The 13093-nt window shown below is 43.0% G+C and overlaps 1 protein-coding gene across 3 annotated transcripts in view; it reads left to right on the top strand.

Moving 5' to 3' along the window:
- The first annotated feature begins 4598 nt into the window (after window positions 1–4598).
- Window positions 4599–13093, top strand: part of P4HA1 (prolyl 4-hydroxylase subunit alpha 1) — a 29913-nt gene continuing 21418 nt past the window's right edge. For all 3 annotated transcript variants that reach the window (XM_053388570.1, XM_053388569.1, XM_053388568.1), the window contains exons 1-4: window positions 4599–4864; window positions 9381–9502; window positions 11253–11349; window positions 11871–12022. In XM_053388570.1, the coding sequence (XP_053244545.1) occupies window positions 4614–4864; window positions 9381–9502; window positions 11253–11349; window positions 11871–12022 (622 nt within the window). In that variant the 5' untranslated portion in view covers window positions 4599–4613. The remainder of the gene's footprint in view (window positions 4865–9380; window positions 9503–11252; window positions 11350–11870; window positions 12023–13093) is intronic.

Here is a 13093-nt window from a genome sequence, read left to right as displayed (position 1 = left end):
GTCCAGTCATGACCGACTCTGGGGTTGCGGCGCTCATCTCGCTTTATTGGCCGAGGGAGCCGGTGTACAGCTTCCAGGTCATGTGGCCAGCATGACTAAGCCGCTTCTGGCGAACCAGAGCAGCGCACGGAAACGCCGTTTACCTTCCCGCCAGAGCCGTACCTACTTATCTACTTGCACTTTGACGTGCTTTCGAACTGCTAGGTTGGCAGGAGCAGGGACCAAGCAACGGGAGCTCACCCCATCGCGGGGATTTGAACCACCGACCTTCTGATCGGCAAGTCCTAGGCTCTGTGGTTTAACCCACAGTGCCACCCGCGTCCAAGGGAAGACTAGGCGGCTGCTATTTACCTTTCCATGGCTTGCACCATGTAGCTAACAAGCAGCCTCCCCAGTAGAGCACTGAACTGCTTTGGAGTGCAGCCGCCCAGGTGCTCCCCGCTTCCTGTAGCAGGGAGCACCGCCGCCACAGACACCGGCGGGCGTCGGTCCCAAGACACCTCCGAGCCCCTGCCGCCGCAACTGCCCTTCCTGAGGTCAGTCGCCAGCAGCTCCATGGTGGAAATCCGAACTGTGGCTCCTTTTCACTCTTCCCCACCCCGGAAGAAAATATTGCTGCATGCGCGCGACGGACGGAGAAGGGGCTTGTCTCAAGCAGCCACCTGTCTCACTTTTGACCCCCAAGCCTGGCTGAGTCACAAAAACCATCACACACACACGCACTATGCTGGCTGCCTGGATTCCTGGACCGTCTGCAGGCCGGATCTAGAAGGCAATTGGGCCTGATTCAACCCGCGGACCTTAGTTTGCCAACCCATGGTTTAAATTTATGCAATGCTTCACACAGCCAAAAGGACTCCTGAAAGGCATCAGTACACAAAAAATAAAGCTAACAATAGAAAATGTGTTAAAGCAATGCAAATGTACTAAAAGTGTTTCTCCCAAAAAATTATCTACCATATAAAAAAACACCTTCATCAAACACAATAATGAACACCAAAAATTATTATAGCAGGAAATTATTGTTAGTAATTACAACACAAAAATAAATGAGCAAGCCGCTTTTTAAAAGCAACAACAGCAAAATATTTGTCAACCTGTGGCTTTCCCGGAGGCATCTAGTTGGGGAAAAGGATGCTGAACTAGATCTTATCTTCCTCTGCCCTTACGTTAGTAGTGTTTACGCAGAATTGCTATACTATTGTTTTCTATTTTCCCAATAAGACTGCCAACTCAAATTTCTGGTTTCTGTATTGAGACTGCAGGTGACCTTTCTAGTTGTGATAGTGGAACTCAGAGCCAGGCCCTGGGCAGAACCAGCTATTTATTTATGGATCCAGATTTTGGTGCGGTTTGGAGCAGAACCCAGAATAAATGCGTAAGATGCCACGCAAATCTTTTTGTATTCATCTGATGTAAACCATTAAGGCGGGGGGGGGGGAACCAGCCTTAACTGCCTCTTGCTTCTCTGGCAACTGGCCCAGCAGCAAAATTACATTCACAGGAACAAATGTACCTGCTTTGTACCAAGCCAGGTAATTGGTCTTTCTACCTCAATGTTGGAGACCTGCTACGGCGGGCAGCAGCTCTCCAGAATTTTAGACAGAGAATTTCCTCAGTTCTACCCAGGGCTTTTTTTCAGCCAGAACTCCTCAGAGCCTGGAGCTGTTTGAGTACTGCAACCAACACTGATCTTACTGAATGAGGAGTCAGTAACAATATTCAATCTATAGGGGGGGGGGGAGAGTTAAACGAAGTCTCTGAAGCTGTGTAGATTAAAACAACCACTTTGAGGATGCCATTTGTATGCTTAAGGCACTCTGGCTGATGAATTCATAAACTGAAAATAAAAATAAATAAATGTGAGTATTTACAAAGTATATTGATAGTGCCATCCTTTTTGTTTTGTTCTCAAAGACAGTAATAAAGGTTGCCAGGCATTTAACTGGAAGATATATATCCATACACAATTTTAAAAATGAGCCGTTACGGGGATACGGCACACTTGTTCTTCGAATGATATACAGCACTGCCGAGTTATGCTTGAGTGTTTCTCACGAGTTTCTTGAACATAGCAAACACTATCCAGTTAATCCACAAGGCTAATAGGATTAACTGAGAAAACAGCTCACATAAATCTCTTTATAACAAACAAGACTAGAGTAGTGTCTATGATAAAGGAAATGTCTAGCTTGCTTGGCAGAAAGATAGATGGAGCTTTTGTCTATTAACATATAATGCTTCTAATACAGTTTACTTGAAAAATTACTTACTGTGCTATACTGTGGGTAAGGAGACTGGTTTTAAAAGCCATTATGGTCACATTGGCACTATGCATTTAACTCAGTATGATGCCCCATTAACAGTCATGGCTTTCACCAAAGAATTCTGGAACTATAATTTTTTAAGGGTGGTGGGGGTTGTTGGTGTTAGTCTGGTAAAAGAAAAAAATAAAATATATTAAAATAAAAAGGAGAATTCCCTGGCTGCCTAAGATCCAGTTTTTTGGGTGAGTACTCTTTGGTGAGGAAGCCCCAGCAGAGATTTAAAATCTCAAAAATGCACCAAAGTAAAGTGTGGAAATATAGGTTGTTAGACCTTTAACCCTTACAAGTTGCTTCCAGAGTTCCCCACTTCCCTTAGCATAGAAAGAGACTACACATTTGGGAAGTTAAAAAATGCTTTACTTACAAACTCTCCAAAGGTCATATTCATGTGCTTTCCTACACGGCACTACAAAACACAGGCAGTTTAACTGAGGTTCCAAAAAGAGGTAAATTATTTGTATAGAAACACAAAGATGGTTTGCTTAAACCAAGCGGTCTAAGCCTGGAGCATCCAGCTTTGACCTCATCACTTGGTGCAAGTGGGAGCACAAAGGACAGGCTACTCTATGGCTTTAACCCCTTCGTGCATTAATTAGAGTTAAGCATACTGGTTACCGGTATATGAGGCTGATTTATCAGTTACATGACCTCTATTCCCTTCAGACCATTGTAGCTCTGTGAGGAGAACAGCAGTCTCCTAGCACTGCTTATAAACCTTAAACCACAGTTCTTATGATTCTTTGGGGGAAACCAAGTAGTATCATAGTGCCATATATTTTAATATAGTGCAGATGTGGACTATATGTGTGAAGTTCTTCCATAAGCTGGGCCCCGCAGATGGTCCTGACCCCAACATGTGATTTCCCTCCTACCGCACCATAACATCCACCTGTTGAGTGTGGCTTTCTGAGCAGGGGAAGCCTATGCACATAGGGTTCCATGGGAACTGTGACCCCAGTCATTGCTGAGATGTCCTATGCTCAGTGTGCAGACACTGAGGACAGGGCCAGCTGTGCAGCTCCACTGCCACTTCCAGTGTGGACCATGTGTGCACATATAATATCTAAAGTAGCTACTGTTGGGCTAAAGGTGGGTCCTGGCCTAAGAATGTTAATGACTACTGCTCTAGGTCATACTATGGGAACATCCCCGTGGAGCATCCTCCTAAAGGAAAAACAAATACGCCTTTTCGTTATTTAAAAAACCCCAAAGTAAGAGTTGCTTCTGTGTAGTTAAGTCCCACACCGCACTGGTAACATCAGAAGGAAGGATTTATATGGACTGAGCAAATTACATGGTTCTTACTGTTGTTGTTACAGTGGTACCTCGGGTTATATATGCTTCAGGTTACAGACGCTTCAGGTTACAGACTCCACTAACCCAGAAATAGTACCTCGGGTTAAGAACTTTGCTTCAGGATGAGAACAGAAATCACGCAGCAGCGGCAGCAGGAGGCCCCATTAGCTAAAGTGGTGCTTCAGGTTAAGAACAGTTTCAGGTTAAGAACAGACCTCCAGAACGAATTAAGTTCTTAACCAGAGGTACCACTGTACTACTACTACTAACACAACCATGAAAGCAAATCTCACAAGGCAGCAGTTACTGCTGGAGTCAGTCCCAATGTAATGTCCTGAATATACAAAACAGGCATTAAGATACCAGCACACCATTATTATTATCATTATCATTATCATTATTATTATTATTATTATTATTATTATTATTATTAATGGGTGCCGATTGTGGGGTGGGTACTCCTCATGCCTGCAAGCTTCAGCATCAGAATGCCAGCCCCTTATTCCAGATTAATTCTAGTTCATCCAGGCTGAACTTTTCGGTGGGGGGGGCGGGAATCCAAAACAAAACCCTGTTGCCAATAACCCATACTTGGCAGTACTGTATCTGAACAACCCACGTACGCTTACGGTATTAATCTTGAGCAACCCTTCACCCCTAGAGCAATCCATGAAACCATGAAATGATCAGTCCGTTTTGAGCTACCCAGTATGCCCTACAGAACACTTTCTTGTCTGCAGAAGCCTGGCGACGTAGGAGCGTTTTCAGCGCTATTGATGAATAATAACAATAATAATAAATTAAAGCTCTTTCCCCCACGCTTTTCGCCCCGTTATGAAGTATCACACCCCTGGGCATGTTTCCTCCTGCATAAGGAGACCCGCTGTGTTCGATGGGCAATTCCGCCGCGCGCGGCCCCCCCGGAAAAAACCCTTTCCCAATTAATTCAAGGCGCTAATTGTCCCCCACGAGAAGAGGAGAGAGGAGGGGATGGAGCCGGGTCTCGCGCCTGCGCATTCGCCGGGGGCGCTGCTGCTGTGCCCGGCCTCACGTACAGCTCGGGCGGCCGCTTCCCTGGCCGCGTTCCGAAGGGGCCGCCTCCCAGGGCCGGCGGTGGGCGGGATCCCGGCCCGCATAAGCATTCCGAAAGGGGCCTTGCTGCGTGCAGTCCCGGACCGGGCGGAGAGGCGGACAGGGCTCAGCAGCGGCAGCAGGAGCAGCTTGGGCGGCTTTCCTCCGAGGTGCGTGCAGGGGCTTTTCTTCCCATTTCCCACCCACTTCCCCCAACTCCTGGTCGCGTGCATGGAAGGGTCTTTTCCCACTCCTTTTCCCACGGGAAGGGAAATAGCTGGCATGCCTGGCTTTGCAGCAGCAGCAGCAGCAGCAACCGCAGCAGCTAACTTCCCCATAAAGTATGTCGTACTTTTTATTTTATTTTAGGCATTGATTTTTTTTTATTTTTAAAACAAAAGCACACAATCCCCACAAGTGTGCTTTTAACAAACAGTCCTCCTTTGTGGCTACTTTGCTCGGCTCCCCTCTCTGCTTCCCCACCACCACAACCAAAGGCATGCTGCCTGAATAAGTCTCCTTTCGCCCTCTTGCTGGGGAATCCGCCCGGCTCCCTTTCCCCCAGGCACTTTCTCTTCCCTTTCTTTTACGCTGCTGATGTGCTATGGACTGAGTGCGATGGACTTGGCACAGCGCTCTCTGCCCCTCTCCCCTCCCCCCAAAATAAAATTTAAAAAGTCCCTGGAAATATTTGCCTAGTAGCAACTCGCCCAGGGCAGCCCAGTCTTGTCAAAATTCTTGCACAGATCCGCCCATGTCTGTGCCCCAAGGGAAAAATGGGTTTGGGGCTGACGTGGATGTGGGGCTCCCCCCCCCTCCCTCTTCACCCTCAAGATTGCTCCTAAGCCTCTTCAGCAATTGAGCTTCAGAGGCTGTTCATTTTGCCCTATAATGAGTGGCGTGAGTTTCTTTAATCAGTAGCATATCCTGAGAGTAGTGTATGAGAGAAACTTGATTCCTTCCTTCCTTCTAGAATCTCCATCTCTGGCTGTTACTCATTGAGCGGATGATATTCATCCAAGTTTGCATGCGGTGCTTCTTCTCCTGATATCGGCGTTCATGCAAGGCCTAACAGTTGAAACTTTTTAAAAAACAAGATACATGACTTAACCAGAGAATAAGTTTTACTTCGCCAAACATGCCTTAGTTTCCAGTTATTTCTTAAGCGTGTTATACAACTTGTCCAGCAGGATTGGTTTGTGCGGAAATTCCTCAGCAAGCAATGGTTACCTCTCTCCCTTCCCCTTTGTAAATTGATCTCTTTGCAAATAAGAGGGTACAAAACTGCAAGAAGGGACTGAAGAGCCAATAAGAAAGAGAGCTGTTTACACAGAAAGTTGACTGTTTCGATAAGGCTCTGGTACTTTCTGTTAGACTTCACTTGGGAAGATTTTTGAGATGAACGAGTGTCCGTTACGTGAGTGGGGGAGGGTGAAATACGTGGCAGTAGCATTTTTTTTATCAACCTTTTGCTCGCTTCACAAACTTTTGAAGAGAAGCTATTTACGCTGACTGGTTACTCATGCTTGCTAAGTATGAATAGAATGCATTTCTAAGCAGCTCACACAGACATGAAAAAATCTGAGCTTCGATGTAGGGGATATGCAGAGTCAGGGGTTTTTTTTGGCTAATTTTATCAGGGACTGTGCTACTTGATCAGCATTCAAATGTTTTTGAGTGTCTGAGGAGTATTGCATCACACTTGGGTCATTCAAAAGTTTGTCGAACTTACTCAAAGTCTAAATATGAGACTTCAGCAGTGAAGTAAAAGTGGGTTTCCTGAAACTCGTGTGGCGTAAGAGGCTTTATGGACGAGATCCCGCATCAACGTACACAATATTCTCTTAGCAGCCAAGCTTATTTAAATTGCTAGAGGCAAGCTGTATAACTTTTTTCCTTGCATAAAATAATCTAAAAAGACCACCTAGCAAAGGCTGTGCTATGCTCATGCCACCAAAGCACTTCCATACTGGAACGGGGTGCGACTCTTGAAACAGTGTTAGAATACAAAGGTAGGTAGGTAGGTGAAAAAGACACACTGTCTTCTCTAGTTGAACTGTCCTGGGAGAAGTTTCATGAGAATGAAGGAAGCATGTGAAGAAAACATCAGTGACTGCTTCATCTGAACTCTCTCCTACAGGCCCTATATTGGAAGGGTCCTAATTGCTTGCTACCTTTTGGTATTTACTTATTGCAGGTGTGGAGAACCTTGGGCCCTCCAGATGTTACTGAGCTACAGCTCCCATTAGCCCCAGCATGGCCAATGGCCAGAGGGATTACGGGAGTTTTCGTTGTTCCCCCGTACCTGATTTATTGTGATTACATTAATGTATTTTGATTTCCCTTGTAAGGGTTTTGAAAGGATTTGTACCCTTAAAGTAATCAAGCAATGTTGCAATTTCTGTTTACAACAGGGGCTTAATCTATTTGCGAGACCCAGAAAATAAAAATAAAAACCCTATGTAACCCTCACATGCTGTTTTACAACTACCATGTGTTTTATCCAGCTAAGTTTGATTCAGAGTAGATCATTGAAACTAAAGGACCAAGGTTCGTCATGTCTAGTAACTTCAGTGGGTCTACTACTCTGAGTAGGACTAGCAATGACCACAAACCCTGTATGTTCAGTTTAGAAAAGTTCAAAGTGTGAAGCAGTATGTGAAAGGTCTACTACACACTGTGCTAAAGCAAACACTAATGATGCTCCAAGAATTTTATTTTATATTCTCTGCTAATGAATGGGAGGCGTGTTCAGCTTCTAATTGTCCAGTAGCAATGATGGAAATGATTGGGAGCATTCCATGTGCTTCATTGTCCAGCTCTTTAATACTGTATTCCTATGCTGTTCTTAAAAACGTGAGTATCCGTTGTATAAGTGTGATGGGGATTCAGATGGGCTTTACGATATATCTGAGACCAAACAATATAACAGACATTTTGACTGATGGCCCATTACTATGAATGCACAAATGTTTCTGCCTGTTATTTTAAAGGGAAGCTTCCAGTGCCCTGACATTCCTGGATAGTTAACGGCAATGTCAGCTTCCAACTTCAACATAACTGAGACCTTCTTCTAAATATAAAATACTATTGGGAAGTTGTATTACCCTGAAACTCTGCTGCCTGACAAATTATCAGCCTACTTATTGCCTCTCACAAATACACTAATGTATTTGTGGGTTTTATTCTTACTTGTGAGGTGAATTTTCGCAATGGGTTATGTGGTTGAGATTCGCATGAATCCCAGTTTTGTGAAATTACTCTCCAAAAGCCTTGGTAATACATTAGAAAACTATTTTCTGTTTGTTTACTGGCATGACAGTAATGCCACCTTACCTTGAAAGGCCACATTATGTGTCCATGTGATATGTGATTTTTCAAACCACTTGGGGATTATAAACTCACAGACTTGAGTAAAACATGTACTCTGGGGCTGAGGCTGGCTTGCCAGCTGGTTGTCAGCTACCCTTCTGTGCCTCTGTGGATGGAAGAAAATTGATCTCTTAGCTTTGACTTGATACACAAGCTCAGAAGGGGTATATTAAGGCGAGGATAGTAGGCAGTAGAGAGCTAATTGCCTGAACCAAGCAAGGGCTCACTAATATTAACCAGGCAAGGATGTGGATGAGCAACACTCACTCATAAAGAGGTTTGGGTAGAGAGGGTAAAGGTAAACCAGGGGACATTGACAAAAGCAGTTGGATGGGAATATGGATGTGGTTGACAGGAAGCTATCTGGCCGTAAAGTTCCAGACAGATATGTATTCTAATTGAGAGACTTTCTCATTGTATCTTTCATATTAGTTGGTAGAACTCAACATCTCCTTCCCTCCAGACACTGACATGTTGTTTTTATTCTGTCGGTACCTAAAAGAAAATTTTCAGGAATGGCTTTGCATGGGTGGGAAAGCATAGCAGCACCCTTCTGGTCTTGAATTGCACATTTAACACAATTCAGTTGTACCATTTAATGCAATGCAATTGTTGCATTGGAGGTCATCTTGTCCCAACACCCTGACAAATAGACATTCTGTTGCGGCAACAGAATGACCTCTCCTCTCTGCCGGCTGTGCACTGTTCTGGGGGTTCTGCTTATGCCACAGAGCCAATTTCAAGGAGGGGGGGCATGGGAGCACATTGGGGAAGGAGAGGGGATAAGCTATCTCCTGCTAGTGGAACTACTTAGTTGAACCCAGCCACCAGGGTCCTTGTCTGGTTATTTCACAACATTTATTTGCCACCTGTTTGTAATAAAGCATCAACACTACAGAACTTGACTTTAAAAAGGACAGAGGCAGTACGTTGCTTTTACCTTTAGCACTCCTAAGATTAAACTACAGGATGCTTTGGAAACAACCTCCATGATCTCCTCTTCATTTACAGAAGTAGTGCAAGCACAGCCGGTACCATCAGTAGCTCTGGGAAACGGTTGTTACTCATGTGCGTTAAGTCCTGCAGGGGAGATGACGCTCATTTATGCATGACATGTTACAAGCCCAGTTTGCTTGGCGACAATCCAGAGGTGCTGTTTGCACATCTGTCAAGAGACTTGGCTGCCCAGGTGGTTTCTTGTGTGCACGGTTCTGTTAGAAGCATGTAAATGGCTCCTTTGCTTTGTTCTCAAGAGCCTCGTAATTGTTAAAACTATGCCGTATTTTTAAAAGTGCTGTTTTATTTCTCTTTCAGGCGTTTGTTAAGGCAAGAGCAGAGCAGTAGAACAATGATGCCCACAAAATCATGTTGCCTTCTAGTCCTCTGTGTTGTGCTTCCCTCTTCATATGCCCATACAGATTTCTTCACTTCCATTGGTGAGAATACTTTTGAGCAGAACTGTCAAGCATTTTTTTAACAATTCAGCAATCATGATGCAGAAGTGATTCATTCAGTTGCGTTGTTCGTTTATATCATTTATGAGTTGCCCTTCCAAGATCTAGTGAAGAAAATGGAGCTAAAATATGGCCAACAATAAAGTCTAAAAATTTAATAAAAATCAGAAAAATGCCCACAGATAACTTTGAAACACGGCAGCAAAAAGTACCCAGGTATCAGTAAATAGGTACAGTGGTACCTCGGGTTAAGAACTTAATTCGTTCTGGAGGTCTGTTCTTAACCTGAAACTGTTCTTAACCTGAAGCACCACTTTAGCTAATGGGGCCTCCCACTGCCGCTGCGCCACCGGAGCACGATTTCTGTTCTCATCCTGAAGCAAAGTTCTTAACCCAAGGTACTATTTCAGGGTTAGCGGAGTCTGTAACCTGAAGCGTCTGTAACCTGAAGCATATGTAACCCGAGGTACCACTGTATTCAAAAGCACTGAAACAGTGCTGTGCTTAGCAAAAGAAGAAGTTGGTAGTACTGAACATTTAGGAGAATAATATTTGTATTTTATTTATGAAACTATTTATTAATAATACATACTCATGTATTCAGATCTGCTGGTCATGCACTCAAATTAGTTAAACGTGTAATATGGTTGTATATCTTACCTAACTTAACCTTGCCAATATATTGGGGAAACCCTTTTGCCTGCCGCATGTGGCAATTGTTACAAGTTTACTTGGGTCACGATTCTAGCCTGAAGAGAGGAAGAATTCCTAATAATAACAATAATTTATTTATACCCTGCCCATCCGGCTTGGTTTCCCCAGTCACTGTGGGCAGCCCCCAACAGCAAATGACCAACTGTACAGTTGCTCTTAGAAATTAGTAGTCCTATTGACTTAAAATAGCAATTCTATTGACTTTTCAAAAGGTAAAGTGGCCCTAGGGAAAGGCAATTTGCACTGTTTGTATAATTGAAAGGAAGATTTTTTTGCATAATAGCTAATAAATGGAATGTGACAAATATTTGACGCTTGAAAACATAATTCCAAACCCAACCCCTCTTAGTTTCCTAAGCCTATGTGAAACTAGTAAATGGCAAGGATATTTCAGTTGGATGTTTGCTTTTTGGTGTTATATTCATGATTTGATGTTTTATCAGTTGGGGGGACAACTTGGGTTTCAAAGTGGGGAGGTGACTAGCTTTTCCAGAAGAGTGAGAAAGGGTATGAGTCTTCTTACCATCTCAGTATCCACTTCTGAATTCCCTTTTCCTTGGCTATTCATATCAATATTGTGTCCTACAGAAAGCAATTTGGAGAGGAAGGGAATCCTTGATAGCATAAACTTACCAGTAATTCTTAATGTGTTGTAAAACTGCCACTGAGAAACTCTCTAATGTGGAAAAATCACAATCCACAGGGAGAGTATGGAGTGATTTTGCAATATTTGCAAGACATTAGTTCAGAGAAACAGACTGCTGCCTCGCAGCTTACATTCTACTTGATACATATTGGTTACTTACTGACAATTAGTTTTGCCATGTAATCAGAATATATTAAGAATAGCAGGGAGAAATATTTCCCTTGCACCTTTTTTGTAAGAATTAGAAAGTGTAAAGTAATTGCAAACTCCTTGTGCATTTGGGTTTGTTGGTTGTTGTTGTTTTTTAAAGCATATTGTTAAGATTTTGTAATGGATCATAGACATAATGAGTGAATTAAACTATCTTTTTAGGTCACATGACAGACTTAATTAATACGGAGAAAGACCTGGTGACTTCGCTAAAAGACTATATCAAGGCAGAAGAGAGCAAGCTGGAACAGATTAAGAAGTATGTACAGGCTTTAACACTAGTATTTAGTGGGTGACAAAAAATTTGCCCCAGGCCAAATAATATATGGCTTTTTGTGGGCAGAGGAATATTTGCTATTTCTGCAAAATGTTGGCTCTAAGCCATCCAGAGTTTAAATATGGGCTGTGGATAATAAAAAGAACTTTACTTCCTTTACTTCAAACCTTTGGAAAAAGTACAGAAATGTATGTATGTATGTAAGTAAGTATGTATAAATAAATAAATGTACATTATTTATTCAGTTTATTAGTCACTTGATACACAGGGAATCTCCAAGTGACTTACAGCGTTTAGAATGTAGAGAAGAAACTATTAAAAACTAGTCGCATTATGAGCTAGCTTTGAAAATCTGTGCTTTTTATTTATCTTTAGACCATACAATTTATTTATCTTTTAGATCATGAAACAATATAAGGTATCCAATGTCAATTCACAACATTAATGTTGGCACACGGAAAGTGCCTTAGTAAAAATATTTAGGTTGCATTTTGTCTCTCTAGATGGGCAGAGAAACTGGATAAGCTGACAGACACTGCAACGAAAGACCCAGAGGGGTTCTTGGGGCATCCTGTGAATGCATTCAAATTGATGAAGCGACTTAACACAGAGTGGAGCGAGCTGGAGAACCTAGTCCTGAAGGATATGTCTGATGGTAGGCTTTTAAAAAGCCATTGTAAAGGCTGGCTTGCATGCTGAGAACTGTGTGGGTAGTGGATAATTCAGTGAGCGGTGGGCCAGAAAATCCCTGGTTTCCGTTCTCTTTAGCCATTTTAGTCTCCAAAAAGGTCAATAATTTCATACTGAGGAGATCTGAAATCTCAGTGAGATTTGGGATTTTGTGTCAGCAGTAACTCATGTTAGTGTTGTGGTACCTGCTAGAAGCCAGAAGTCTTTGTGGTGAATAGGAATAGAGTTTCAACACTGTGCTGTGTGTTTTTATGACATGAGTGAGAGGAGGGGAAAACCAAAAATCCAGGTGTAATTCACTTCTGCACCACCTTGTCTGTTACCCAGGTGAGGGGGCCACCTTTTAAATAAACCACGGAACCAAGGAAACTAATTCAAATCCAGGAGAGACCCAGTATTTATTAAAACTATTGCCTTGCCAGCCAGCTGCTCAGCTGCTAGTTGGAAGGATTGCCCCGTGGTATATCAGAGCAAAGCTTATATAGGCGACTAACACACAGCACACAGAGTCCTCAAAGCATCTTTAAACATCCTCCTACATACATCAAGAAAGGTTACAGGTCATTGTATGTAAAATACCCATGGCTTCATATTGGTATCTTTGACCCTACAATTACCTTGGAGTGGCCCAAATATGCCCAGGCCATTTGGTCTCAAATGTCGCACTTCTATCACCGTTGCCCTAGCAACCAGGCCTTCAACACACACACACACACAAAGGTTTACTTGATTTTTTTGCTGTATTCAGAGATGTAAAGGGGCAGCTGATGGGTAATATTATCAGTTATTGAGGGATGTTATCTAGAGATTAATTGAGAACATAAGCAGCAATGGGTTCATCTTGGACATATAAGGGGAGTGGGAAGCTGGTTTTGGAAAATTGTATTAAATTGAATTAATTCGGCAAGATTTGTAATTATTTGGAAAACCAATTACAATAATTGGCACAAAAAAAGTAATCAAGGAGATGCCGGATTTCACCCTGGTGCTTTACCTCATGCCTCATTCTCCCTGTTCCTTCCTTCAGACATACACA

Source organism: Podarcis raffonei, chromosome 5 (assembly GCF_027172205.1).
Source record: "Podarcis raffonei isolate rPodRaf1 chromosome 5, rPodRaf1.pri, whole genome shotgun sequence".
In the NCBI taxonomy this organism is placed as follows: domain Eukaryota; kingdom Metazoa; phylum Chordata; class Lepidosauria; order Squamata; family Lacertidae; genus Podarcis; species Podarcis raffonei.
This window is presented reverse-complemented; position numbering and strand designations above follow the sequence as displayed.